This window comes from Molothrus aeneus, chromosome 18 (assembly GCF_037042795.1).
Source record: "Molothrus aeneus isolate 106 chromosome 18, BPBGC_Maene_1.0, whole genome shotgun sequence".
NCBI classification, from domain to species: Eukaryota; Metazoa; Chordata; class Aves; order Passeriformes; family Icteridae; genus Molothrus; species Molothrus aeneus.
In genome coordinates, this window is record NC_089663.1 from 11,865,636 (window position 1) to 11,892,704 (window position 27,069).

General features: G+C 45.6%; 2 protein-coding genes across 2 annotated transcripts in view; one reads left to right on the plus strand and one right to left on the minus strand.

Moving 5' to 3' along the window:
• Positions 1 to 13,962, minus strand: part of SBNO1 (strawberry notch homolog 1) — a 31,405-nt gene extending 17,443 nt beyond the window's left edge. Inside the window, exons 1-9 of the mRNA XM_066561960.1 lie at positions 13,860 to 13,962; positions 7,400 to 7,533; positions 6,859 to 6,963; positions 5,721 to 6,030; positions 3,909 to 4,009; positions 2,699 to 2,795; positions 1,455 to 1,615; positions 352 to 485; positions 114 to 204 (exon numbers count right to left, since the gene is read on the minus strand). Of these exons, the coding sequence (XP_066418057.1) occupies positions 114 to 204; positions 352 to 485; positions 1,455 to 1,615; positions 2,699 to 2,795; positions 3,909 to 4,009; positions 5,721 to 6,030; positions 6,859 to 6,963; positions 7,400 to 7,531 (1,131 nt within the window). The 5' untranslated portion in view covers positions 7,532 to 7,533; positions 13,860 to 13,962. The remainder of the gene's footprint in view (positions 1 to 113; positions 205 to 351; positions 486 to 1,454; positions 1,616 to 2,698; positions 2,796 to 3,908; positions 4,010 to 5,720; positions 6,031 to 6,858; positions 6,964 to 7,399; positions 7,534 to 13,859) is intronic.
• Positions 13,963 to 18,335: 4,373 nt separating this feature from the next.
• KMT5A (lysine methyltransferase 5A) lies at positions 18,336 to 26,952 on the plus strand. Its single transcript, XM_066562347.1, has 8 exons — positions 18,336 to 18,543; positions 18,852 to 18,946; positions 20,996 to 21,152; positions 21,963 to 22,179; positions 22,839 to 22,923; positions 23,270 to 23,329; positions 23,809 to 23,999; positions 24,726 to 26,952. Exons 1-8 carry the CDS (start codon positions 18,351 to 18,353, stop codon positions 24,934 to 24,936), a joined length of 1,209 nt encoding a protein of 402 aa, XP_066418444.1. The 5' UTR covers positions 18,336 to 18,350; the 3' UTR covers positions 24,937 to 26,952.
• Positions 26,953 to 27,069: the final 117 nt, after the last annotated feature.

A 27,069-nucleotide genomic window follows, 5' to 3' on the forward strand; every position in this document is an offset into this window, starting at 1 on the left:
AAATTTATTGAAATTAGTACATTCTTGCTCTTAAAACAGTCAACATGCACAACTTGTCACACAAGCGTACCTAAAGGTTTGCCTCAACTGTACATAGTAAAAAGTTTCCACACCTTGTTTAATGAATGCACCAATATGTTTTTGGCTCCAATATCTCTCAAATCTCTCTCAGCATCGTATTTCAGATCATTTGACACGCTAAACCTGAGGATACAAAACAAAGCACATTCTGTAAGTCACAGCAGGTCAAAGGCAGCCAGTTGCTAGAACATTTGTCAGAAGACAGATGACCCTGAATTTAGGTCATAGAGTCACTGGAGTGTCTGCTCTAACAAATCCTGACACACTTACCAGACTGCTCTTTTTCTGCCTAACAAGTAATTTTCATAGATTATTCCAGCTATGGTCCTTCCTTTTCCTACACCAGCACCATCACCTATCAAGAATCCAGCTCTGTCTCCATTGGGCAGGAATGTTTCATGTTGCTGTAGGAGAAAGAACAAAAAACTTGTACCCATTCTCCAGAACACATCACAGGGGATTGTCAGAAAAGAGCAAACATAGGAAACATCCTATTGGAGGAGACCAGTGGTCCAAGCAAACTCCTGGAAGCAGGAAGAGGGGATTTTATTTAGGGAGAGTACAGCACCCTAACTGCATTGTGTGATCCATTCTCCCCTTTCCTCCCTCAGCACCCAGAACTGCTCTAAGCATCTGTCCAATAATTTGTGCCTTTTCCTAACCCACTGATAGGCTCCTGTACAGCCTTCTGTAGCAGCAAGGCCCAGACCTGCACAGCCTGTGGAATGCAGTGCTCTGAATCTACCCATTGTAAACCAATCTCCTGTCAGTGTCACCAAGGTCTGTTTTGCTTCTGGTTTTGTGGGATATCACTCACTTCTGGATGATCTTAACCCTGATTTCGTTCCCATTCCTTCCTCTCCCCTCCAGCCCCAGGTGTCCCAGTCTCTGTTCATGAGGTAACTTTTCCCTCCTGTGACCATTTGAGTTGTCCCCTAACTCCACTGCCTCCTTCCCCAGCACGCAGAGCACTGCACACACATCTGGGCTGGGCACACTGAAGTTTAACCCAAGAGCAAAATAACACCCAGTGCTGTCCTCTATTCCTCCCCAAGGATGTCAGACAGGGCTGGCTTTCTCAGCCTGCTGCTGCTGCAGCCATTAAATTACTTCAGAGAAATAAAAATGACTAACATGTTCTAAGACAGGTAAAAGATCACCATCATGCAAGTGGTTTAGAGGAAATTTTCCTGGGTGCATTACCTCACATTTATCTGAGCTGAAGCTCACCTGCCATCTTCTAATGCAACTCAAACCTTTAAGCTCTTATTATTTTATCTCCTTGTAAAACTGACATAGCTGCACTTGTCAGATTTTAGTTTTTCTTCTTAAATTCTCTGTTAGCTTTTAAGCTGTGCTGATGTCTGGCATACCTGGGCTGCATAAGTGATTGCTTCCAGCTGCAAAGCTGACAACCAGCCACTGTCAATGGTTTCCTCTGATATTGATGTCTGGTACCACACATCAGGAGGAGTCACACTGGATAAGGAGCTGGTTTCCACTACTGGGTCAGGATGACGTAGACCAATTTTTACTGGTGGAGAAAGAAGGGGAAGGAAGGCAGGAGATGAAAACAAAATACAGAGTTCTGTTGCTGCAGCACAAGTTAATATATTTACCCAAACAACTTACAATTGTGATTGCAAAGGCTGAATTCAACAATGATTATGTCTCATTGCAACAATCTGTCAAGTGTTGAACTGCACTGCATATGAAGGAACACATTAATCTGAATTTATAACTGCAATCTTAACTTTCTCTTCTCATCACCTTCCCACAATTTTTATGTGATTAGATAAAATTCACTTTCCAGAAAATTAAAGTATTTGTGTACTGGACTTGTTTGAGAAAAACCAGTCTGAACCTTGTTTTCCCAAAAAGGCCAGAAGCAGTCTCAGGATGCCAGAATCACAAAAGCAACATTCTTCTCACTATTTATATAGTGCCATTTTTAAGCAGAATGAGAGGAGAAAAGATTTAGAACAGACATGGTTTAATTGCTGACAGATCTCATCAGTACCAATAAAAATTAACCATTTAGCTACAAACTCCCTGCAAAAAGCCTTGCTTTTACAGCAGGTCACTGAATTTAGCAAACAAGATAACAGCTTGTTGTCAATGGGTACAACAAAGAAAAGAGAAAAAAGAGGAGATGGCAATTAACAGCAGTAAAAGATTCACTCAAAAAGCAGCCAGTTCTAAGTAGTCAGCCAGGAACAATGCAGGAAGAATGTACTTAGGGTGATTTCACACCAAAAGACTCAAACTAGATTCCTAAGTGTAATAGTGAGAACTGAATCCCTTTACAAAATTTCCTCTGCTGAGGCACAAGGCATCTTAACAGAGGTAAAAAAACCAGGCCTGATTTAGTTCATCAGTCATATCTGTGAAACAAATACTGTTCAATGATACTGAAGAACTCCTCTTTAAAAGTCCACTCATCTTCCAAATCTAAGCATTACAGAAGATAAATTTCCTAGGAAAACCCACAACACATTCAGGTCCTCTTAACTTCAGACAGTAGCTATTTTCTGTGTTAGTGATTACACAAGAGTAAATAAATAAATGAACTCTCAAAGCATGGAGCCTTTTGATGGAACAGAAGATCAGGTCATACATTTTATTGGCATATATTCAGCATAGGTCTCTGCATGGCCCATTTCTTCTTCATCTTCTTCCTCAGGTTCCTCCTCTTCTTTTACTGCTGGCACTTTCTAGAATTGAGAAATACCTGTGTTAGTCAAACAGTACATTGTTAATATTCCATCTCCTGGAAATTAACATGAGAAAGGAAATGAGGACAAACTTGCACTTCAGTGTTTTAACACATGTAGGGAACAAACCAGCGAATCGATAGGAAACTACACACAAATGTAGATTTCTTACACTCTGAACAATCCTCTAAAGACACTAAGTCAGAGAACTTCCTCTTCTTTGCAAGGAGATCAAGCACTCCAAACTCACATAAGCAGAATTAAAAAGAAATTCTTCTTACTGCATATTAAAACCAGACTATGACTTAAAGGAAATTGCCTTGAAAACATGACAGCCCCGATGTTCAAGTACTCCCCCGGGGTCTCCTGCAGTTCCACATGCATGACACCATTTCACAACTTTATAGTTAAATAGTCAGTTCTGTCCAGTATTCTCTGACACCTGACAGTTACCCATTCACTGTGACCCTGCCCAATGTAAATATATAAATATTTGTAAAGCACTCAACAGATGAAAAATCAAACATCTTCCACAACTGCTGATGTTTAATACAAAAGAAGTGATCTGAAAAACCCCTTCTGTATGGCAGTCACTGAGGAGCACAGTTCCTCCCAAACATCAGCCTTCCCAGATATCAGTGAAGATGCCAAAACTCAAATGTTTACAGCATCAGAATGTAATTTTATTACATTTAGAAAATTGAATGATATTCAATTTACATCTTCAATTTAACTGCCCAGAAGCACAGCCATGCTAGGGGGAAGTCTTTCAGTTTCCTCACTGCTAGTGATTTGAAAAGAAAATGTTTTAACCCAGAGGAAATGCTGTGCTTATCACCTTTAATCAGAGCCACACCCTTCTTGGCCCACACCAGCTTCTGCTAAGGACAGTAATTTCTTGAAATTGTCATTTACTATCTAAGCTCAGCACAGCTGTTAACTTCACTCATCTAACCAAGTTTCACCTTGTGGAGCAACTGACCTTTTGAACAAACAGATGCACTTGACACTTCCACCACACACAAGACAAGCATGAGTAACTCCTGGAACTGCCACAACTGTTTATGGCCAGCAACACATTGGTTTGGCAAATGAATCATTTGTGCCACTTACCACAGTTGGTGAAAAACTTCTCATTTTAATGTCATTTATCCATATTCTTGCTACCTCTTTTGTGGAAGCCTCCTTCTTCACTGCACCATTGCTTAGGTCAGCTGCAAAAGAAAAGCTGTGGTTTACAGAATTCCCTCCAAACATCAACTCAGATTAACATGCTGCTCTATTAATGAGCTGAAAGAGAAGTTTAAAGTATCCAGGAGCACAATGATGCTTTAAGAACAAATTTGTAACAGGATCCTTTAAGAAGACCATTTATTAACCTTCCTGTCTTCAGTCACATTTGCAAGGAACTAGGAATAAGGCTCAGTACACAACTAAAATAATTCACATAAGGATGGATGCAAAATATTGAAAGCAGCTGTCAGGTTTCCATCATATCAATGCATGTAATAAACTGAGCATAATTGCCCCTAAAAACAATTAGGGCACTTGCACAAATAAATGTTTTCCTCAAAGGCATTGCATAATTTAACTTCTTAATATTTTCCCATCTAGAACTCCTGCTGCCTGAATTATATGAAAAGACCATTTTCCTTTCAAGAGTTTCTCTTTTCTACAAGTATTTGCCATTTTTTAAAATTAAAACAAGGAAAGATGCAGAGACACAGGAACACAAATAAGATTAGGAATGCAGTTCTAGAAGTTGCAGGTTTCCTTTTCACTTTACACAGATTGCACTGTTTTCTGCAGCTGTCCCACTCTAACAGTTACTGTCTGCTGGTGTCACCTATTCTGTGCTTCTCTGAGTTTTCACTTAGTTTAATAACACTGACTTATCCCCTTCTGCTTTCTCCCCTCCTCTTCCTCACTTCCTTGACTCCCTGCCCCAGCTTCAGTTCATGTCCCAACTTGGGTTTTGGCAACCACTCCCTAAGAGAAAGCAATGACAAAGAAGGGACATTCTGCTTTTTGTTCTAACAGCAGCTCCTGCACTGCACTCTCTCTGTACACAGAAAAATAGGTTATGCCAGCCACACCTATAAAATCAGCAAAGCTTGTTTCAGAGACAATGAAAATAACAGAAATCCACAAAATGCCTGTGCATCTTTCAGAAAAGAAAGCAGCACTGAAGGTGTTTTCTAAGTGAACTAGTCTGATCTTAATATGCTAAAATCAGAACAACTTAAGAGTTAGTGACACACACATGCAGCTTTTTCCTTAAACAAGTTGACTACATGTTAGAAATAACATACAAGGAAATATTATAGAAGAAATCACAAAATGAGGATTTGGAGTGTGATAACAAAGGACTTGTGGCATTTAACTTACTGCAGCATTTTAGAAGTAACATGAAAATAAACAGCAAGTTTTTAGGACTTAATTTCTTAAACAATAGATTTGATGCCTCCAATGAAACCAAGGGACAGATTTTCCTTTTGCAGGAGACAATTCACACAAACACCTTATGTGCTACAAATCTAGTCTGGAAGATGCTAAATAGAAAATAGTACTAGTTTGTTGTAGTTCCAAGCACATGCTAGAACAGGAGCTGGTGGAGACTCCAGTAACATAGCTAACAGACTTCAGTAATGGTCACAAAATACTTTTACCAATTTTCCAGCTGCAATCTGTCATTTTCCTTGTCCCATGCCACAAAACAAGAGTCTAATTTTTTAACTCTGTTATTTCATACTTCTTTGCCCTGAATTCTAACACTACTACAGTTAGAATGAAATTTATCAGGTTTCCTGAACCACTTCATTTTACCAGGATATTGTACTAATCAATGAAAATCCACGACATGCAAAGATCTTTCTTATTTCACTATTTAAATAAATACTGTAATCACAAAGGAAGCAAACTCACTTGCTGCTGTTGCTACTGGTTGGGCAATATTAGGAGGTGGCTTCAATTTCATGAGTTCATTAAGACTATTGTTCTTGAGCAGATCTTTCAGCTGAATCTGGTCCTTGGAAGGTGCAGTGGTCAAGGCATTGCGAACTGCTGGTGCTGCCACCGAGGGCCGGGTGGTTGTGCTGGTCTGGATGATCTTGGCCACGGTGATCGTCTGCCGCGAGGTCGTGACAGGCGTCGTTTTTGTCACCACTATGGTCGTCCCCAGAGTTGGAAGCTGATTTATTTGATTCAGCACAAAGGTTGTGGTGGATGGTGGTTGCTGGCAACACAGAAGCAGGGAAATTTTCAGAAAACGGTTAAAAAGAAAGAGCAACTTTTATTAGACTTCAGTTAGCACACAGGATACAGCAGTTTTTAGAAGACACTTGTCTGTCTTCAAATAAGATGCTGAAGCTGCCAGAGTAATATCTTGTGCTGCAACAGTCTGAGAAAATAGTATCTATCAATACATTGTACATATTTCAGAAGGGTTTTTTTTAGATTTTAAGGTAAAGAAAACTTTATCACCCAGGTCAAGATATGACCACTACAGTTTCCCCCATATCTGATAAAGCCAGTCCAACCCCCTGCTGGCCGAGGCATGGCCACTCAGTGTCACTGGCAGTGCCTGTGAGAAGGCATTTGTTTAACAACAGGCAAAAACTGTTACACCATCAGCAGCTGGGATGGAGGAGCAAGAATATGTGAGAAAACCCTGCAGACACCAAGGTCTGTGAAGGAAGGGGAGGAGGCACCCCAGGTGCTGGAGCAGGGGCTCCCCTGCAGCCCTTGGAGGACCATGGATTCCAGGAGTGAAGTTGAGCCCAGGACAAAGGAAAGAGTGGGGAGAAGGTATTTTTAGATTTGTTCTCCTCATTTTCCTCCTCCATTGTTAACTGGCAATGAATTAATTTCCTCGAGTTGAGTCTGGTTTGCCCATGACAAATTGCTGATCTCCCTGTCCTTATCTCAACCCATGAGCCTTTCACCATGGTGTTTCAGCCTTTGTGCAGCTGAGGTGGAGGAGTGATAAAGCAGCTTTGTGGGCACCCAGCCCAAGCTGAGCCCCCTCCCCACCCAAAGGCTGGAGCAGCAGCTCAGCTCTTACCCGAACATTTAACAAGGCTGGAGTGGAGACAGTCTCTGGTTCTTGTTTCACAGCAGCTGCAGCCTCAGCGTCCAGCCCCAGCTCCAACGCGCTGAGCGGCACCGACTGCAGAGGGAAGGCAGCAGGAATGAAACCTTCAGGCTTTTGTCCCCAGGCTGTGCCTCGAGTGGCTACACTCTGGCAGAGTGAAGGCCATCGTGGAGCTTAACCACGGTATTTCATGATACTTCTCATGCATTTTATTGCAGAGCAGCTAGACCCCAATGACATGAGAGCTCTCCATGGATACCTGGCATTACGTCCCCATGTCATGTCCAGAATTAAACACATTTCTGTCTGTACTGACCTCAAGTGTTTGACATTGCTTTTTTGTATGGAAGTTTCAAATTAATTCACAAGCCATTTTCCCATCTCAGTACTATGAAGCAAGAAACTTAAGAAAACTCCACATGCTTCAACCACTTGCCATGCACACCATCCCTTTAACCCCTTCATCACAGCAAACCCAAGCTCTAACAAATCCCTATGTTCTTGTTTTAACCTGCTGAACAGCTGGAGTTGGTGCTGGATTTGCAAGAACCACGTCTGGAGAGTCAATATCAAAGAGATCATTTGGACTGATTCCACTCTCACTCAAAGCAGCAAGCAACAGATCTTGTCCTGGCTCCACCATCTCTGAAAAAAAAAGAAATGAAACTGTAAGTACAAGTACATTGAACTCTGATTTATTTTTTACCCACACACAACTCCATTTCTTGCATTTAATGGCATTCACAGTGCAGTCTCTTGTACACACAGTCACTTTTCTAGATGTGCTCTGGTTCTTTCGTTTATTTGTAGGCTTTTCAACATACTCACCACATTCAAAAGCAGGGAGAATTAAATAGTTTACTACAGAAAATGCTACCACACCCATAAACTTGAGACCTCTTCTAGTCTTTGAGGCACTACATTTTCAAGCATTACAAGAAATACCAAGAGCAGAAATGGTGAGCCCATGTTATGCTAATGATCCATCTTTGTCAGTGAAGCAACTGCAGGAGGGAAGCACAATTAAAACTCATTTACTTTATCTTGTAACAAGTTAGTGATAAAGAGCTTATAAGGAAAGCTTTAATTTCTTGCTTGCCCTTACATTAGGTTACATTCATTCACTGGAGAAATTTTGTTTTGCTTAGTGGAGAGAACAAATGTGCCACTATTATGGTATGTAACTGCTTATTAAATAGGACACTAACATCAGGTCACAGACTCCTTTATGTGTAGGACAAGCAAAGCTAATTTCAAGAAGCTATTCTAGACAGCATAAAAACTTATTAAAAAGCCAAATACTCCATATTTAAAGACGAAGAGAGGAGATAACACATTTCACTTGCTTAAGAAGGAAACCCATCTGCCTCAGTATTAAGAAAAAAATTAAATTATTTCACAGAACTTGAGCTGTTGCTTATACAGTCTAAAATACACCTCAAGCAGATCTTAATTTCACTCACCCTCCACACCCCTTAACACCCACTGGGAATAAAACATTGGAAGCCATTGTAGCCAAACACCTACTCTAAATAGGTAAGAGGACAAAATTATTTGTTGGCATTTTAGATGTTCATTCACAAGACTACAAACAGCATTCCCTTCTACATGCACAGCTGAGCCACATCCAGCTGGCTGGGCACACATCTTCCTCAGCACTTTTAGCAGAACAGGTAATTCTTGTAATAAGCTAAGCCTCAGGCACTCAGTTCTTACTCTTCCCACTTTTAGTCTGTGCAAGAGCAGGGAGAAACCTTTTGGTTGTGGATTCATACTCACAATTCACGAGATGGTGGCACCACAAGGGCAAGATCCTGGGACAAGGGGAAGATGCATTTGAATGTAGCAAAGACTTAAAGATGCTCCAACAATATCAAAGCAACAAACAATTGGTGGGACTGCTACTGGCTACACACAGCCCCACCAAACACCTTTGGCTTGTCAGAACCAGACTCCTCTTTCTTAAAGGCACTTGAGGTGAGTAAATAAATTTGCAGAATGGCCTTGTTCGTTGCTATGAGGTACAGAAAAAATTAAGGAGTTTTAAGTCATCTAGCACACTTAATTGCTATGGCAGCACCATTAAAGGATGTCACCAGCCACTAGCCTGTCTCCCAGAATCCTGAATGGGTCAACAAAAGTGCTAAGATCTGCCTTTTAGTTTCACCTGTCATTCCAGAAAGATTGTGCTTCTCAAAAAAAGGGCACTATATATATATATATTTATACACATACACACACACACACACATTAATTAGGTAGGATAAATCCTTAACTTCATCAGACTAAAATCTTCCCAGTGACCATCACAGCCAAGTTTAGAAGCCTGCAGCTTTGTTTACTAACCAGAAACAGGTGAGGGGAGGAAGGTTTAAGTCTGAAGATTAAATTTTTGCTTTTCAGTACTTTTGGTGTTCAGAACTTGAGAGCAGCTACTGAAGATGAATTTCTCTACAGAAGGGGAATTCACACAGGTCACCCCATCAAAACAGCTCCAAAACACTTCAAAATAACTTCACAGTGTCCATATGGGAAAGAGGCATGAGCACCCTTCCACACAGGGTAACAACTTGGTTCAAAGGACAAATAACGTAAAATGTCTGAATGTACAGTGGCAAAACCATCAGTTAAGAAATTGCTTGGTCTGTATGGAGTTGTGATCACCCCACTGCTCAATGAAGACAGGACTAAAACTTGGTTGAGAGTTAAGGGTCTGGACTAAATAGAGGCACAAAAAGGCAGAAGCAGCAGAAGCTTGGGGCTTTTCACTTAGGAGAAGGAAGAAAAAATGAAAAGACTCGAGAACTCTTAGTCTGCTCTCAGAATATAGGAATGAAAGGCCTTTCTATGAAGTTGAGACTCAAAGCAAAACCAAAGCAAGAAGAAAAACCCACACCAACACCACAAAAACACTTCTTCCCCAGCCACCCTACGAGGGTGTCACAACCCATTCCATCCGTTTCAAGTCCAGTTTAACATTTCCACGATGCCACTGACCCCAACATGTTTACCCTTTAAAAACATGATGGCTGAGACCTTACAAGTTTCAGAGTTCAGAAAAAACCAACTCATAACAGTAATGTTTTAGTTGCTTGTTTCAAAGTTTTCAGTAAATGACGGGTGATAGAAATTAGCAAAGCAATTCCTCCAATTTCAGAGTAAGTATCTCCAGTTTAGAGTCATCCCTTTCTAGTGAGGCTGTTTTCATTTAAGAAACCCCCCAGCTGCACCCCTCTCCTGACACCCCAAATTTTAAAAGTCTTAAAAATTCATGGTTGCTCACAACCCAGCAAGAAGCTCAGTAAAACAACAGCAATTGTTTGTCTGTCAGTCTGGACAATGAAAGTTTGACTAGTTTCACTTATTTTGTTTCTCTACAGTAGGAACAAAGCTGCATTGTTTGGAACAAAAGGAATTCTGAACTTCTAGATTTTTTACATTAGAAGTCACTGAATACTTAGCACCAATTTTAGCCTTTGTGCAACTTCCAAGCACCAATGCTGCCCACCCTCCTCATTTTAATTTAGCGAGGAAATTAAATGAGGAAGAAAAGAAATATACAGGAGAAGCTGCATTGTGATAACATTTTATTTTCTGTAGCACATGCTGCTTAAGCTTAAAACATTATCAGGCTGAACCAGCTCCATAATCTTGCAAGGTAGGAGGCTCCTCAGCTAACACAAGTGAAAGTGACTTTATCAAGCTCTGCAGCTCAGCCTTGGCAATACTATATAAGGACCTGTTTGCCACATCTTCAAAATCTCCGAAAGAAAATACTTATTAAAAAGTTGTGAATATTACAAGCTGTTCCCTGAGGATTTCATCACTCAAAGAACCGTTTTGAGCATGTAGAATCTTGCAGATAAGATTGTCTATGTTTAGTGAGGTAGTCCAATGTCACTGAGCAAGAATCAGCCTATTAAATGAAACTAAAAAAATGTATTTATAAAATTTCAACAGTAGTAATATCTTAATTACTTTCTTTGTATAAAGAAAAAACAAACTGGTGCTATTTCAAGAAGGGCTACCAAAATACACCAAACATTTCTGTAAGGTGCTCTCCTGGTGAAGAACATAGCTTAAAACTTTGATAAAGAGGCAGTTTTGTGATCACTGCACATTATGTAAATAATTCCTGATTTAAAGATACAAAACCAGAATGCCATGTTTAATATCATGTCATGTATCCATGCCAACCTGGCTCTCTCTCTCCTTCCATTTTAGCTTTGGTACAAAGAAACAAAACAAAAAAAGAAAAAAAAAAAGATTCTAAAACACATGTCAAGCAACCTGCTCTGTTTCCCCTGAGAAACATAATGGTAGAATCCCAAACAATGAAAAGCCTTTTGATTTTCAGGTCTGTGAGTTACACACTGTAACACTGCATGCTGAAGAGCTTATTTCAAACCCATAATCAATTACAGTATCACAAGTTACTCCAAAGCAAGCATCCCAATCAAGCAGGCACTGCTGCTCCCAAGCCCTTCTCACAGCTGGGCGTTAATGCCTGCCTGGGACACAAAGAGCATTCACAACTTCTGCTCTGTCACTGGAAAGGTTTTCCCACTGCCCTTTTGGGGAATACCTGTCACCTGAGCTGTACTGGAAGCCGTTTAGAACATCACACAAATATTGGAGTTGTAGAGACAAGACAGCTTTGCCCTGCAAATTCTGTGCCTGTCTAAACCGTGAGTTGTTATTGACCTGAAAATTTCACATCTCCCGTTGCAGGCTCTGAGAGCAGAGGTGTAAGAGCCCCATCCCACCCAACAGGATTCTCTGGATAGCCACGTGGGCTCTGCTCATTTCTCAGCTTTTGTCTCCAGAAGGCAACCTGGTAACAGTAAAAACCAACAATTCAACCAAGCCAACCCCTTCTGGTCCTCTGCAAGTCACCATCCAATCAAAGAGCAAAACCCTAATTAATGAACTCACTCATCCTTCCATGCCTTAACCTCAAGACGAGCAGTTAATTTTGCATTCACACGTACAAAGGTGCTCTCACAAAAACCAGAAGTTAACTCCAATCCTGGAAAAATCGTTCCCACTTTTCAAGGGCCGGTTACCACTCAAACCTCAAAGCTTTCAAGGACAGGAGGGACACTCCAGGGCACTGTGGGCTTCAACTCTGCCTCAATGCTTTTTAGTGCCTGTTCTACAAAATTTACAACTGCCATGTTACAGTCTGCAAATGTGAAATTCAGAAGTTCTGAAAATTTAAAAGACTTAACAATGCAATAATTTGGCATGAAATCTGCTTTCAGACTAAAAGGCTGGAGCTGGTAATTTGGCCAGCGGTGAAAGTTTTTAACAAGTAAAATCTCAAAGAGAAAGAGCAGCATGTGAGCACCAGGAGCCTTAGTTTTAGCCTGGGAGGCAGTTCCAGGTGTGTCTCAAAGCACCATTACCTACATCATGACCTGCTTCAACAGCTTTTAGAGTAGCTCTCAGCCAGTTTTGAAACCAGAGTAATCTGGACAAAAAGACAAACTGCCCACATTTTATTTCTAAATATTAAGATTGCATACAAATATAACATCTCATGGCTGTGAGGGAGATACAGAATACCAATTCAAATGTCACGCTGTTACACAATTTCAATTCTTGCTTTACAACATTAACTACAGAGTTTCATTTTGGGGGGAGGGCAGCTTACAAAACACTAATGTACGTTTTTAAATAATTTTAATCCAAACAGAAGCTTGGTAGTCTAAAGCCAAATAGTCTACCACCGAGTTAATTCCTAACTTCACACTGTGCCGTTTGATCACACTAGATTTTTTTTTACTCTGGAGTTAGCTAACAGATCAATTCAAGGATTTTATTTTTAAGCATTTACAAAATCTGCCTCATCTTTAACAGGTATCAAACACATAGAACCAGCCTAAGAGTACCTGAAAGAAAGTACAAGAGTTCTGATTTATACCCTCAAATGCAGAGTGGAACCTGGTCAGCTAAAAATAATAGAGAAACAACCCAAAAAAAAACCCAGGAGAAAAGCCCCAAAGGCCTCTTCCCCATCAGACTGTAGGGAGCATTTCTACGTTAAACTATTACTCACCCTAGCAACCTCTGTTTGAGGTGCGCTCGTTAAGAGTCCCTGGACTTTGAGGCCGTGTCTGTCGCCGCGGTTCAGCTCCCCGGGAGCAGCGGGGCCCCAGAGGGCTCGGCAGGGCGGGGAAGCCCCCGGGGGAGGCGACGCGAGAGCCGGGGGGTCGGCGGCTGCTGCCCCGCCACCTTCCCACCAACACGTGTTCCCGACATAAACTTCCGGGTTGGGCCAGAATCGGCTGCGTAATCCCGTCCCATGCGCGACTTTTTGTTTCCAGACCTTCACCTCTTTAAAGATCCCTCCAACAGCACCGCGATCCCGGGGAAGGGCGGGAGGGCTCCGTCTCACGGCGGCTTTCGGAGCCGCTCCGGCACCATAAATCAAACACCCCCATCCCCCCCGCCTCGTTTCTCCATTTCAAACCTCAACAATCAGCGGCCGCGGAAAGAGCGCACAAAGGCGCGGGCCGGCCCGGGGGGCTCTGCCCGCGCAGGGATGCGGCGGGGGGGGGGGGGGGGGGCGGCCGAACGCAGCGCCGCGCCCGCCCCCGTTAGAGAAGCGCTCCCCCAGAGCCGGGGGGCCCCGCCGCCCGCCCCCGCACGCCCCCGGGCACGAAGTTCGCGGGACAACCGGGGCTCCGCCGGGGCGGCGGCGGCGCCTACCCCGCCCGCCGCGCCGCCCCCGGCCCACCGGGACCCCTGCGGGGGCGGCCGCGCAGCCTTCCCGGGCTGAGGGGCCGAGGGAGACGCGGAGCCGCTCCCAGCACAACGGGTCCTCCCCGGACACCCCCGCGCCGCCGCCGCGGGCCCCACTGAGGAGCTGAGGGGAAGAAACCCCCGGGGCGGCCCCGCAACGCGGGGAGCGGCCAGAGGCGGCCAAACAGACGTGACGCCAAGCAAAAGAGCAGCGCGGGACTTACTCTCTGTCGCACTCGATCCTCCCGCGGGCTCCTGGAAGTCTCCGCCGCCGGCCCCGCCGCCCGCCGCTTTCTAACTCACAGCCGCCATCTTTGCCCTCCCTCCCCTCACAGGGGAGGGGGGGCCGGGGGCCGCCCGCACCACGTGACCCGGGCCGCGCCTCCCTCCCCCCGCCGCGCCGCGCGCGCTCCCCGCCCACGTGACCCCGCCAGCCACCGCCCGCCGCTGGCGCGCGCTCGGCACCACGTGACCCGCCCCCCGCCCGCGGGCTCCCCGGTCACGTGGCCGCCGCCGCCGTCTCGCGCCCACCCCCTCCCCCCCCCACCGCCGCCACCGGGCCCCGGCGCGCGCTCCCCGCTCGCCCCCCCCGTCACGTGACATGCCGCGCCTCGGTTTTTCCCTGCTCTCAGCCACGAGAAGGCAGAAAGTTCCTCGTTCCCTCCCCCCCCCCAAAAAAAATCCCCGGCGTATCCACCGTCCTTCCAATAAGCGACGTCCCCGCGGGCGGGCCCCGCCCCATTGCGCCGGCCGCAGTCGAGCCTTGGCGATCCGGGCCCGGTTCCCGGTAGGGTGGGGGGAGGGGAAGGCGGAGGCGAACGGCTGCGAGCAGTCACGTGACCTGGGCTCCCGCAAGATGGCGGCTGCCGGCGAGAACTCGGCAGCGCGGCGGAGCTCTCGCGAGATCTCGCGTTTCTCGCTGCATCACAGGGCAGGGAGGGCGGGGAAGGCGTTGTGCGCGCGCCCCCGCCTGAGGTGGCGTTGGCGGGAGCGGCCCCGGAGCGGCTGGACCGGGCCGGACCCTGGGGGCTTCGGCGTGATGGGAAACGCTGGCATCTGAGCTCATCCCTGCCCGTGCTCCCGCTGCTGAATGCGTCTCACTCCAGGCGGCCCCCTAGTCCCGTCCCGTCCCTCCGCGGTTGGCGGCTCCCCGGTGCGGCAGGTGCCACCGCGCCCTGAGGACTCCGCCACCTCCGCCCCTCACGGCACCGCGGCTCTGCAGAGCTCCTGCACGGGAACCCCCCAGGAGAATGCGGGGGGCCATCCCTGCTGCCCTCCCTGGGGTGCTGGCAGATGAGTTTTCCCTTGCGAGTTTTGTACAAGCTGCTAATGTGAAACTTGCTGCTGCAAAGAGTGAGTTAAAACCTGGAGACCCCTCATGCTAGTTTCACATTTGGAGACGTTTTTTTTAGAGCTGGAGGCCCCTAGACTGAGAAGACTTGTTAAGAGACAATCTTCCAATAAAATGCTTTCCCAGTTGTGTAAAAACACGAAAATTTGTAAGAACTTTCACACAGAATTGAACCAGACATAGATGAAGAGTAAGCAATCATGAAATACCTTCAAATGTTCAGTATTACTCATTCAATCTTGTGCAAGTTTGCTTATTTTATCATTAGACAAATTTAACAGGGATTAATATAACCAATAAAGGATTAGACAGATTAAGGCTAAACTATTTAAAGACAAAGCAACGTTAATTAAACTGACTTAAGTAATTCAGATTAATCAGTGATGCTTCAGATGGAGAGAAAGATGACAGAAGTGAGGCCAGAGACCAGAAGAACAATCTAAATGGCAGCTTTTGTCTTGGTTATTGCCCTCTGCACACTTCAGATGAAGGCATGATGAAGTACAGCTTACACATGCTGAATCGAACTTTAAATCTCAGCAGCTCTGTACAATCGTGACAAGAAAGGGAGGGTTTTGATGTCTTGAGTTGAAAAGGGAGTTACCTGTCAGCGTTTGTGATCATCCTCGACTGCAATAGGTGAGTAATCTCGCTGGTGGAAATGCTGGTTTCCATTGGCGTGGAATTAGCACAGGCACATCTGTCTGCAGGACTCTGTTTCCATAGAATTTTGGCATGTAATTCACAGATCTCATTGCACTTTCTAGTCAGAGATTTTTTTTTAATCATTGGTAGATACAATTCCGAATATAATTATATTTAATAATTTATGAAATGCAGTTAGCACCTACTGGCATTTTACTCTGTGACTTTATAAAATGATGTTGCTTAATGTAATATTCAGCAGTTACCCTCAGGGATTGTTTTTACTTGATTTCTAGTGGCTGAAGCACAAATTGTAGGGATTTCATCTTGTGAACGAGAAATTTGTGTAAATGCTGTCATTTATTTTGCAAATTGCAAATATGACAGCTGCTGTGTGAGAACTTGCTCTCAGGTGGGAACATTTAACAAGCATCTCCTTGGTATATTGGACAGAAGATGAAACTGTGAATTCAAATATAAGATTTTTTTTTAAACTGGATAAAGTGTTCATCTAGACCGAACAGATTTACCTTGAAGATTTTCTTCCCTTTCTGAGCAAATCAACGCCTCGCTCGCTCTTCCTTCCCTTCCCCCACAAAACAATTTCACATTTCCGCAGTAAAACGTGGTGCTCCCGGGAGCCGCTCATGCGGCACTACGGGAGAGAATATTTAGGTCACTGGGTTTTAGCGCTGCTTCTAGCGGGAGCCGCCCCGCTGCCTCCGGATTCCGGGACTCGGCAGCGCTCTCTCCATGTGCTGCTGCTGCTGCTGCTGCTGCGTGTCCCGAGGCTCGGGCGGCTCCAGCCACGCTCCTTTGGGCCGGAGCCTTTAGGATTTTAACTTCTCCTCATGGCTGGCTCGCGGTCGCAGCCAGCTGAGGGGTGAAGCCAACGTGTTTTGCTAATTCACAGTGTGATCCCACCGCGCCGGGAGCAGCGGCCAGTTTGAGATGACGTTGTTTTCTTTGTTGCTCTGGGGAGGAGAATTCCTTGGCTGCCTTTGCCCTCTACTGGTGGCCCGCACGGCTTCGATAGCAACTCAGTTCCTTTGCTCAATATACATATATAAAATATACATATATAAAATATACAACCCCAACAGCTGAGCAAAACCACTCAGGCGTTTCCAGAGCTTTCCCAAGACATTAGGAAGAGTGCTCCCTATTACTGGAAGAAGGAAATCATCTTAGTAATTCATGAAGATCTTTTTTTTTTTCCAGTTTCATCCCAGCTGTGCAATAAGTCCAGTGCAAACTGGGGTGGAAAAATCAGAGCAGTGTCTGCTCTGGTGCTTTTGCAGAGAGCTTAGAGTACCTGCCTTGATGGTAGAGCACCATGGACATGGATGTTCATGGACATGATGCCCAGAGAATGTCAGCTGGCTGCAGCTTTGAGTTTATAGGGAAATACCCAGTGTGTTTTGGTTGCCTCTGTGTAAAATTCATGTGCTTGGTGATCGCAGACCCAGGTGTAACAAATGTCAGAGCTGGGTTTGTTCTGCCTTCTCCCAAAGTGCCTGAGTGCAGAGCTGTCACAGGAAAGGGAGGGGGTGGCCTGGAATGCTGTGCTGCCTTCTGAATTCCTGCCCTGTGAGCCCCCAGCTGCTGCGGGACAGCTTGGAAGGGACGAGGCCTGAGTTCTTGCTTAAGATGAGAAGGGTTTTTTCCTGTTAAGGGAAAGGATGGCTTTCAGCTGTATCACTGACTGGCTGTTTATGTCACTGTGGGAATGCCCCAGAGACAAGCAGCAGCCTGTGGCTGCAGATAAGCCTGGGTGAGAAGCCACCCCTGTGGCAATAGGGCTTGGGCCAGAGCAAGTGCCACCCCCCAGGTCCTGAGCACACTCAGGTGGGCCTTGCTGCAGGGTGGGTGGCACAGATAGGAAACAGGAGTCAGGCCCTGTTGCTCAATGTAAGTGTTCTGCTTATCGTGGAACAGCAAAGCCCTGTGTGGCAATTTCCTGACTTCCACCATGGCATCCACTTGGCATCCATCCAGATCCCTGATCCACGTGTGCTTTGGGTCATTGCTGTGTAACTCTTTGCCATTGTACTTTCCTGATTTCAAAGCCTATGTAGTAAACCTCTTGGCAGCTTCTGACCAGGGAATCGATGCTGAAGGCAGTTCCAGCTCTCCTGGTGATAATGATGGCTCTGTCATTTGGCTTTGTAACATTTTAGCTGCCCTCGTTATGGAATGGGGATTTACGTAAGGTCTTTGATGCTTTAGAGCAATGCTGGAGTATTACGTGCTCTCCAGGCAAGCTTGGAAGATGGAACTAATAGACTTAAACTTCATCCAGGGAGATCTAAGCTAAACATCGCGTAAGCAGCCTAATAATTTCACAGAGCAGAGTTTTACAATCCCGCCAGGATTAGGGGTCCCCCGCATCCCCGCTGTGAGGTGGCGTGGGCCGTGTGCCCTGCGGAGAGGTGCAGGAGGGAGGCGGCGTTGGGAGGTGCCGGTGCACCGGCCGAGCGGGCAGGCCCGGGTACCGCCGGCGCTCCGCGGCTCGCCCGGCCCGGAGGGTCCCGCTGCCGCCGCCGCGCGCTCCCACCCACGTGGCGCGGCCCGGCCGGGGGAGGGGCGTTCCCTGCCGGGCCGCCAATCAGAGCGCTGCTCGCCCTCGGCACGGACCAATCAGCGCCCAGCGAACGCACATTTAAACCCTGTTCCCGGGAGCCGCGGTCACCGCGGTGTGACAGGGGGAGGGCGGGTTATGGCGGCTCGTGCCAATCAGAGGCCTGAGCGCCATGATTGGCAGGAGGCTAAACCAATGGGGTTGCCAAGGGTAACGCGGCGTCTCCCTGCGGAGCGGTTGGCGGCGCCGGGGACTCCGCGGGGACAGTCGGGGCCGCCCGGCGCGGGGGCTCCGAGGCGCGGGGCCGCCGCCGCCGCCGCCATGGCCGGAGGTGCGCGGTGCGGAGCGGGAACGAGCGGAGCGGGGCCGGGGCGCGGCGGGGCCGGCGGGGCTGGGCCCGCGCGGCGCGGGGCATCTCCGCGGCGCGGAAGCTCCTCCTGGGAGGTGCGGGGAGCCGGGGCCGGCGGGACTCCTCCCCCGCGCGATGTGCGCAGCTCGCCGGGAAGGGGCTGGGCCGCCGCGGCTCGCCCTGCCGCATCCAGCCCTTTAAACATGGCGCAGGCCGCGGCGGCCGGGCGATGACCGCGGGCGGCAGCGCCGGACATGGCTCAGGCGCCGATCTTCCCCCGTTGCTCCTAGGGAAGAACATGCCCAAGACCAGGGCGGGCGGCGTGGAGAAGGCAAGCCCCGAGAGCGCCGAGAGGAAGGGCCCTAGCCGCCCCCGGGCTGGCGGGGTAAGCAGTGCCCGGGCCTGGGCGGGCGGAGCGGGGCGGGCGGCTCCCGGGGTCTGCGGTGCCCTCCGCTTCCCCCCGGTGCGGGCGAGCCGGCGTGCGGGCTGTCCCGGGGAGCCGCGGGGCCCGGGCCTTCGGGAGCCCCTCAAATCATTCAGAAATCGGTTAACTTTAAGTACAGTCGGACTCTTTCCGTGTTTCCCTGTGCCCTTCCGCAGACAGGCACTAAGCTCGGCGTTCCCTCCGTGCCATCTTCCCCGTCCTGTAGTTCTGTCACAGGCAGCTGGCCGGAGCTGTCTCTTTGCCTTTAACTCCCAATGGAAATAGTTGTGGCTATTGCATTAAATCCCGGAGCCCCTCTGCAGCCAGCCTTTCGTGTGTTTTGCTGCGCTGAGAAAATCTCTGCTCTCCGGGCTCTCAAGCCTGGCACAGACAAAGACGTGGCAGCGGCATCTCGGTTGCGCCAAGAGCGCAGCAGGCAGGGAGCTGGGAATGAAGGGAGGAAGCTATGCTGGAAAAATAGTTGTTCGTTTCCTGTTCATGGTGTATTCAAAGCCTGAAGGCTCAGCTGGCAGGTGGACTGCAGTTCACTACTTTGGGCTTTCTCCCAAAATGCCCGTATTTAAACTTCTTATTAAATCTGGAGGACTTTTAAGCTCAGGGTTCATTGCTTGTATTTGTTAAAACGGAGTGTTTTCATAGTATTTCATGCTTTGAAGCCTCGTTTTTTTAATAAGCAAGTTTTGCCTTTCATGGGCCTTTCAAAAATATTGGAGGTCAGGGAGTGTCTCTGATTTGCTTTTTCTCAGGCTGTTCCATCGTAATCTCAGTCTTTAGTAGTTTATTTGTGGACTAAGATTTGAGCCTTTAACTGGTCTGGTTTTGTGTGAATTATGTACATAGGAAGTTTGTTATTCGTGACCATGTTAATTGTTAAAATTATCCTATCTGTTCTATTGTCTACTTTGTTTGCTTTTTCAGTGTCTGTGACTGAAATGCTGAGGTATTTGTTTAGTCAGCTATATTGGAGCTATCTTTTTTTAACTATTGGGACCCTTTGTTCCTTGCTTTTCCAAGAAAATGGATGCATATTTTTGTTGTTTTAACTGGCATGCAATGTCTGAAAATTGCTTTTGGTTGAGTCAAACTATAGCCAAGAAAAACTCATTCTGCCCAAGCTGCATCTGTTTGTCCAGACACTGAGATTTCACGGTTGGAATGTGCCTGACATACCCTGCACAGGCCAGCACAGCCAGGTGGCAGGAGACTGTGAAAGCAAAGGTGACAGGACTCCACTCATCTTTGCTAAATTTGACACTGCTCACTGTTGGCATCTTGGGGCCTGAGCCAGCAGCAAACCCCAGGCTCTCTGGTGTCTGGCCATGCCAGAGGGTTTTGCTGTTTCCCTGCCTGGGCTTTGTGTGGGTCTGTTTTGCATTGATTCTTTAATGGGCTTTTTTTGCCATAAACAACCTTTACACTTTATGTCATATAATGGATAAAATATAGCACTGTTTATCTCCCATGCTTTGCTGAGAGGTGTCACTCAAGGCAGGCTGTAAAACTGATTCCTGTGCTGCTCAGCTGAGCATATAATTTGCTGCAACAACATTTGACACCTCCTGAGAGTAGCTGGGTAGCTCATACCTCTCTGGCTGTGAGAGCTCTGTATTGGGCCTGGGCAATTTTTGCTGCACTATTCATATTTTTTTTGGCTTGTGCTTTTTGAGGCCGCCTTCCTCCCCAGTAGCTCAGGCTTGGGGTTTTTTTTAGCACCAAAGTTCATACTGTGAAGCACAAGGGTGGAGGCTGGAGTTAGCTGTGATTATTACCCCATCCTGCCACATTTTATTAGTTAAGTTCTCAGAGTGCTCAGCACTGTTATGTTTTCACTTAGAAATCACAACCTCAGTGAGGGTGACGCTTCAAACAGTGTAATTCCATCAGCACAGTCACCTGTCAGCCCTGGTTGCTGCAGATTGTTGTGGATGCCAGCTTGAGGTTCCTGGAATCTCTGTGCTGAACTGATTTTTTTGTGTGGGTCTGTTTTAGGAGAATGTGTTTATTGGTCAATCCAAAATCTACAGCTACCTGAATCCCAACAAAGCTCCTGGTGCTCGCCCCCCGCTTCAAGAAGAGAACTCGGTCATGTATCACGAGGTGAAATGTCAGGGCAAAACACTAAAGGAAACCTACAGGAAAGGAGCTGGTAAGATTGAGCTTTGGATTGCTTCTCTTGGTGCATGTGCTCCCACTGCCCCCAATTCTGACATTTTCATCAAGAAATAAAAGCAGTGAGGAGGAGCCCAAATTGTGGATGCTGAGTGCCAGGTTGACAGTGACTAGAAATGGGAGTTTCTGTAAGTTTATGAAGGGGAAGAAATCCCATCTGCCTTGTGTTTAAAGGTGCATTTAACAGCCTTGGTAATTTGTCAAAGCACTTTGATCAAACACTTTTACAAGCAGGTATTCTCAGTCCCATTTGATGCAGGGACTGCCAGGCTTTCTGGAAACTTGGGGCCTTTAGTTCCTAATTTGGGTCCCCAGTTTTGACAAGGAAGTGAAGATGGCTTTAGCTTGTCCCACTGCTGAGGCCTTGCAGCTGTGCTTCTTTTCTCCAGTGAGCCTCAAACATCTGTCTCAGCAGATGGGACTGTTAAACCTGATTATTTACTCTACATAAAAACGTTATTGAGCTTTAAACCACTCTCACCTACCTCTGAGTCAGTTGTCTGAGGAGGAGGATGTGGTTGTATTGGGGTAGGATGCAAAAACACAAGTAAATGTTGGTTGTGGGGAGTAGATTTCTTATCAGTGCCAGCCCTTTAGTTCCCATGGATTTATCCTGGATGGCATTGGCCATTTGGCACCAACATCTGCAGCTGCTGAGCCCAGCACTGCAGGGTCATTGCTGTCCTTTCTCTCATTTGACAGAGCTCTAAACCCCTGGAATTCATTTAAAGCACTCGGGTATAGCTGGCCCTAAGTTCAGAGCTTTACTCGATTTCCTTGTCACCAGGAAAAAAGAATGGTGGCAAAATAGTTGAAGGTGCTGTGAAACCAGAAGAGCAGAAGGATAAGGAAGGTGGGTGCAATCCTTCAGTGCCCTCCTCTGATCAAAACCAAGAAACTGTGGAAAGCCAGAAGACTCCCCTGCCTGCAGACTGTGCTGAGGAGGCCAATGCTAAGCCGGCTCAGAAGAAGATGGTTAAAGCAAAACGAGGACCAAGGAAAAAGTAAGTGACTCCTGGAATTGTGAAAGGACAGCTCTTTGTTTTCTCAAGAATATCACACTTTAAAAACCCTAAAATAGCATCTAAGTACCTATTTTGCAGAAGACTCCTGTGTCTTGAAAGCAAGCCTAATGTGTTCTATTGTTCTATCACAAGTGAAACATTTGCTGGTCACCTATGGAAAAAAAGAAATTAATGATCCATTAAGACCTACTTTCCTGTGGACAAATGGGAATGTGTCTTGTCAGAAACAGAACAGTTGGAGGCTTCCTGGCCGAGCTGATACCCTTTCTCTTGGTGTCAGAGTAATGTGACCTAACATTAATGAATTCCTTGCCAAGCAGTTTTCATGACCTAAATTTTCGAGTGCCTTCTGGCAAGGCAGGCAGGGGGCCCCAGACCTTCAGTTGATTTCTAACGACATCTCACTTGTATTGTTCAAGAATTAGTACTGGAGGAATGGAGTTAGTGTGGGGAAGAAAAGGGATGTAGCTGTGGCTAAGTCCTGATAAGAGTCCTGATAAAAACCACTGATTCATATTGATCACCTTTTAACTTGCCAAACTCAAATAAAACATTCTTGCAGATAGCTTTGCTCTAGCAGTGTAACTTAACAAACAGTCTGAAATGTGTGTGTGTGTTCTCTTTTTCTTCCTCCTTAGAACACAAGGAAGAACACCAAACAGAAAAGTGACAGATTATTATCCTGTTAGAAGAAGTTCCAGGAAGAGCAAATCTGAATTGGAGGTAGTGCTTCTTGTTAAAATGACATAACTTACAACATGTCTGATTAGCTGAAAATTTGAGGAAGTGTGTAACTATGGTTTTCATTCCAAATGCAAATAAAGTTGTGCACTTGAAGTAATGTTAAGAACATGCTTAAAATTTGGAAATGCTGGTCCAGTTTAGAACAGAATCTATCTGTTTATGTATTTGGGGGGGGCAGAAATCTTTCTGCTGTTCAGTTTGCTGGAAATATGAGGTGGTTTGGAACAATGAGTGTCACTGGTGGGCAATTTCCTTCCAGCTCTAGAAGAAGCTACAAAAGCTATCAACAATATTGTGGTTTTGTTTGTTCTTGTTTATTCTGCAGACTGAGGAAAGGAGGAAAATAGATGAGCTGATTACAAGTGGGAAGGAAGAAGGAATGAAGGTAACTGCAGTGCCAACCTAAGTAGTCATGTACTGTTTATTACACAGTATCTTGATGTTAATCTATTTAAACAGAGAGTAGCAGAACTCAGTCTCAGGACCCTGCAATTCTCTGAAAATGCAGGAAAACTGGAACACACAGTCCTTCCTTTAAGCATTGTTGGTCTCTGAAGGATATTTCTGTGCAGCCTCAGTTATAAATACTGAGGGGGCTTTAAGGTCTTTACAGAAATGCACTCCTAAGTTCTTTGATTGGAAGATTTTGTGTCCAGCTACTCAGTAACTCAGAGTGTGTCCCAAACTCATCCTGCATTTCTTCCACAGTGCCACACATTGTGCTTCTACAGCTTTGTCTGCAGTACACACCAATTCCCTTTTGCAGCAGTTTTTTAATGACAAATCATTTCCTAGTAATCAGCATATCTGCAATGATGTAAATCAGCTGGGAAATGAGAAAGTATTTTCTTTTCAACTCAACAGATTGATTATATTGATGGCAAAGGGAGAGGAGTAATTGCTACTAAACATTTTAATCGAGGAGAATTTGTGGTTGAATATCACGGGGATCTCATCGAGATCACTGATGCCAAGAAACGAGAGGCTGTGTATGCTCAAGACCCATCCACAGGCTGCTACATGTACTATTTCCAGTACCTCAGCAAAACCTACTGGTAAGCTCAAGTTTCTATTGATAGAGGCTTTGAATGCTGCTAATTCTTTTCTTGTTTTCATGCAAATTTTTTCTTTTAATGGGAACTGTGAATTATGAAATCTTTTGGAGCACTGTTCCATGGTCTGAGAGCCTCCTGTACATGTGGGCTATGAGGAATGGTAGGTGACTCAAAGCCCTCTTCTTTGAAGTACAGCACAAGCTATGTGGAGAGCTGCTCTGCTTGGATGAGGCTTGGAGTTCTGCAGTGGTCTTCTGCCTAAATTTATCCTCTTGTAGAATGGACTCTTTTATCTGAGTTGCGAGGAGCTGGTTTGGAAAGCAGGATGGACAGACTCCCTGGAAATGTTTCTTTCAACTTTGACTTGGTGTCCTTGTTGCTCTAGTCTCTGACACCCACTTCAGTCCAAGCTTTATAATTTTTTTCACATCTGGATTCTGCTATTCCTGGAAACAGGCAGCTCAAACAGCCCAAAGATTTCATTTTCTGGGTTTTGTACTAACGTAAAAATCTCCCGGAATTGTTTTAGTTTCCCTGCCTTGCCATATTATGGCTGCCTATTTAATCATGGCTGTTCTGTAATGTAACATGATAATATTCCGTTTCTCCTTAATTTTTCAAGACTCATGTGGGTTCCTCCTTCTTTGTGTGATTTGCACTTTGGGCTTTGCTCCCAAGCTGCCCCTGTCCCAGGCGCAATCCTGCGTTCTGTTCTTGCTCTTTCAGTGTCGATGCTACGAAAGAAACGAATCGTCTGGGAAGGCTCATTAATCACAGCAAGTGTGGCAATTGTCAGACCAAGCTCCACGACATCGATGGTGTGCCTCATCTCATCCTCATTGCTTCCAGGGACATTAAGGCAGGTGAAGAACTCTTGTACGACTATGGAGACAGAAGCAAAGCTTCCATTGAAGCTCACCCGTGGCTGAAACACTAATTCATCTTCCTTGTTTTGGGGTTTTTATTTTTGGACTGAGTGTTCTACAAGGAGTCAGTGCATTTTTATTTTTTTTTCTGCCCTCACTTCCCTCAGCTTTCTTAGTGGATGGCTTATGGTCTTCCGAGCTCCTTAAAAACTGCCTTTTTGCTTTGCAGTATTTAAATACCTATTACAGTTTTCCAGGCAGGCTTGAATAATTGACCTTAGATTGCCAAAACTTTTATATCATAAAAGGAAAACCCTCCTTAAAATTGGAATGCTTCTGCGTAGTGACCAGTGCCACTTGAGCAGGGAAAGACTTGCACAGAAATTTAATCACTGGGGTTGTGCTTCTGCTTTTGCAAGGAAATCTCACGCCCCACTTTGGGGTGCTGAGCTTGGCTTTATGACAGAAGCACTGCTGTACTCTGACTTGGTCATCCAGTGGCTTGACTGCCTGTCAGACTGCTTTGCACAGCCCAGTGCTGACAGGCTTCTCTGGGATGGATGTACTGTCATTCTCAAATAATTTGTGGTAGGAATCCACTTTCTCCTGTGTCATACATTCTGTTGGCAGTGAACTTCAAATGCACTGGCACTGAGGGAAAAGGATGGTCAGATTGACTGCTTCCTTTGGAGAAATTACTCCCAGCCAAATGAGGATAAATTTTGATAGACTGGGTTGATACTGAATACAGCTGTGAAGATAGAACTTCACAGCGAGAATTAATGTTTGACATTTACTTATTTTCTAAACTTTGAGAAGGTACCTTTTTTATAGTCGATGGCTGATTCTTGGAGGTGTCTCCCAGAGGATTTTAAAGAAGTAAAAACTCTCTCCAAAAGTTTTTTATATTACCTTCCTATGCTAATTAGCCACATCAGAAGCTATTTATTTACTGTGAATGCTTGCAGTAGAGCATAGTGGTTCCAAAAATAGGAGTCATCTTCATATGCAGCTTCAAACTGTAGTGATGGAGTTCATGCAGTGAAGAAAGTAGATTCCTTATTGCCTGGTCCTGTAGGTCTGTCCAGCACAGTCTGGTCCCACTGTCTCACATGGGAGTCGAGCGCTTGGCATCTCGTGGATGTTTGGATGTTTCTGTTGGAGAGCCAAATCTGGGATATAGGCAGGCAATACAATGCAGGTCCTTTATGTTAAAGAGGAATTCTTACCAGTTGGAATTTTTGCCAAGGCAGGCTTGGCATGTGTGTAGATGAAAATGGCTGTGAGCCATCAGCCACGCTTGCTGCTGGAAGATGTCAGCAAGGGATCTGTGGCTCTGTTAATGTCTTCTATTCCTCATGTCTTGAAGGCTGCTGCTGTTCCAGCTGAATGCCCTCTAGACAATCTTATGCTTGCCTATGTGATAGGTCAGATAGCAACAACATCCTGGTTGTGTGCTCCAGCAGCAAGAGAGGTGGCTTAGTGATGTATTTTTTAAATTAAAAACTTGAAGACAATGTCTCTGTAAAATAAAGAATATATTTATTATTGATGAAACAGCTGCTATACTACCTGTCTCCATTGCAGTTTTATGAGCATTTTGAAAGAAAGCTGTGAAAATCATTAGCTATTAAATGCTTTATATTATTTACTGCTTCACACAAGGCAAACTCGTCAGAGGAAGCCTGGGTATTTTCCCATTTCTGAAGAATTAACTGGAGACCTGTTACATTACATGTACTGAGTTTCAGGTAAGCCTCCTTGGCCAACTTGTCTGAGTTGGCACTGATTTTTCTCTGGTCTCAATAACAGAGACCTCAGCAATGTGTACAGTGTCCTGTTAAAACTAGAGCACTTCCCTTAAGTCAAAATTGGAATAAATTTTTTTTATTTTATTTAAACATTTATGTGTTCTCTATCAGGTTGAATAGCTTAAAACCTCTGTACTTCAGCATCACTTTTGTAAACAAGAAAGGGGAAAGATCTCCCTTGTTTTACATAAAAAGAAAATGTCTTCTCTGAAAGCTTAACTGGTAATTGAGTAGCACTGCGTTGGAGGATGGAAATAAAGCTCATGTTGCACTGCATCTGTATCCTTTACTTTTCTAGGAACACATACAGAGATCTGGAGATCTATCTCAGTGTATTTCTCTCAGGAGTGTGTCATTTGGGTGCTTATCTCTGTGCCTCACAGGAAGGCTTCA

What these genes read in the sequence shown, in the direction of transcription:
- KMT5A (XM_066562347.1), top strand. Translation starts at nt 18,351, where the DNA reads ATGGCGGCTCGTGCCAATCAGAGGCCTGAGCGCCATGATTGGCAGGAG. An exon ending in AAACGAGGACCAAGGAAAAA is followed by an intron (nt 22,180 to 22,838) that starts GTAAGTGACTCC and finishes CTTCCTCCTTAG; the next exon opens with AACACAAGGAAGAACACCAA. An exon ending in TACCTCAGCAAAACCTACTG is followed by an intron (nt 24,000 to 24,725) that starts GTAAGCTCAAGT and finishes TTGCTCTTTCAG; the next exon opens with TGTCGATGCTACGAAAGAAA.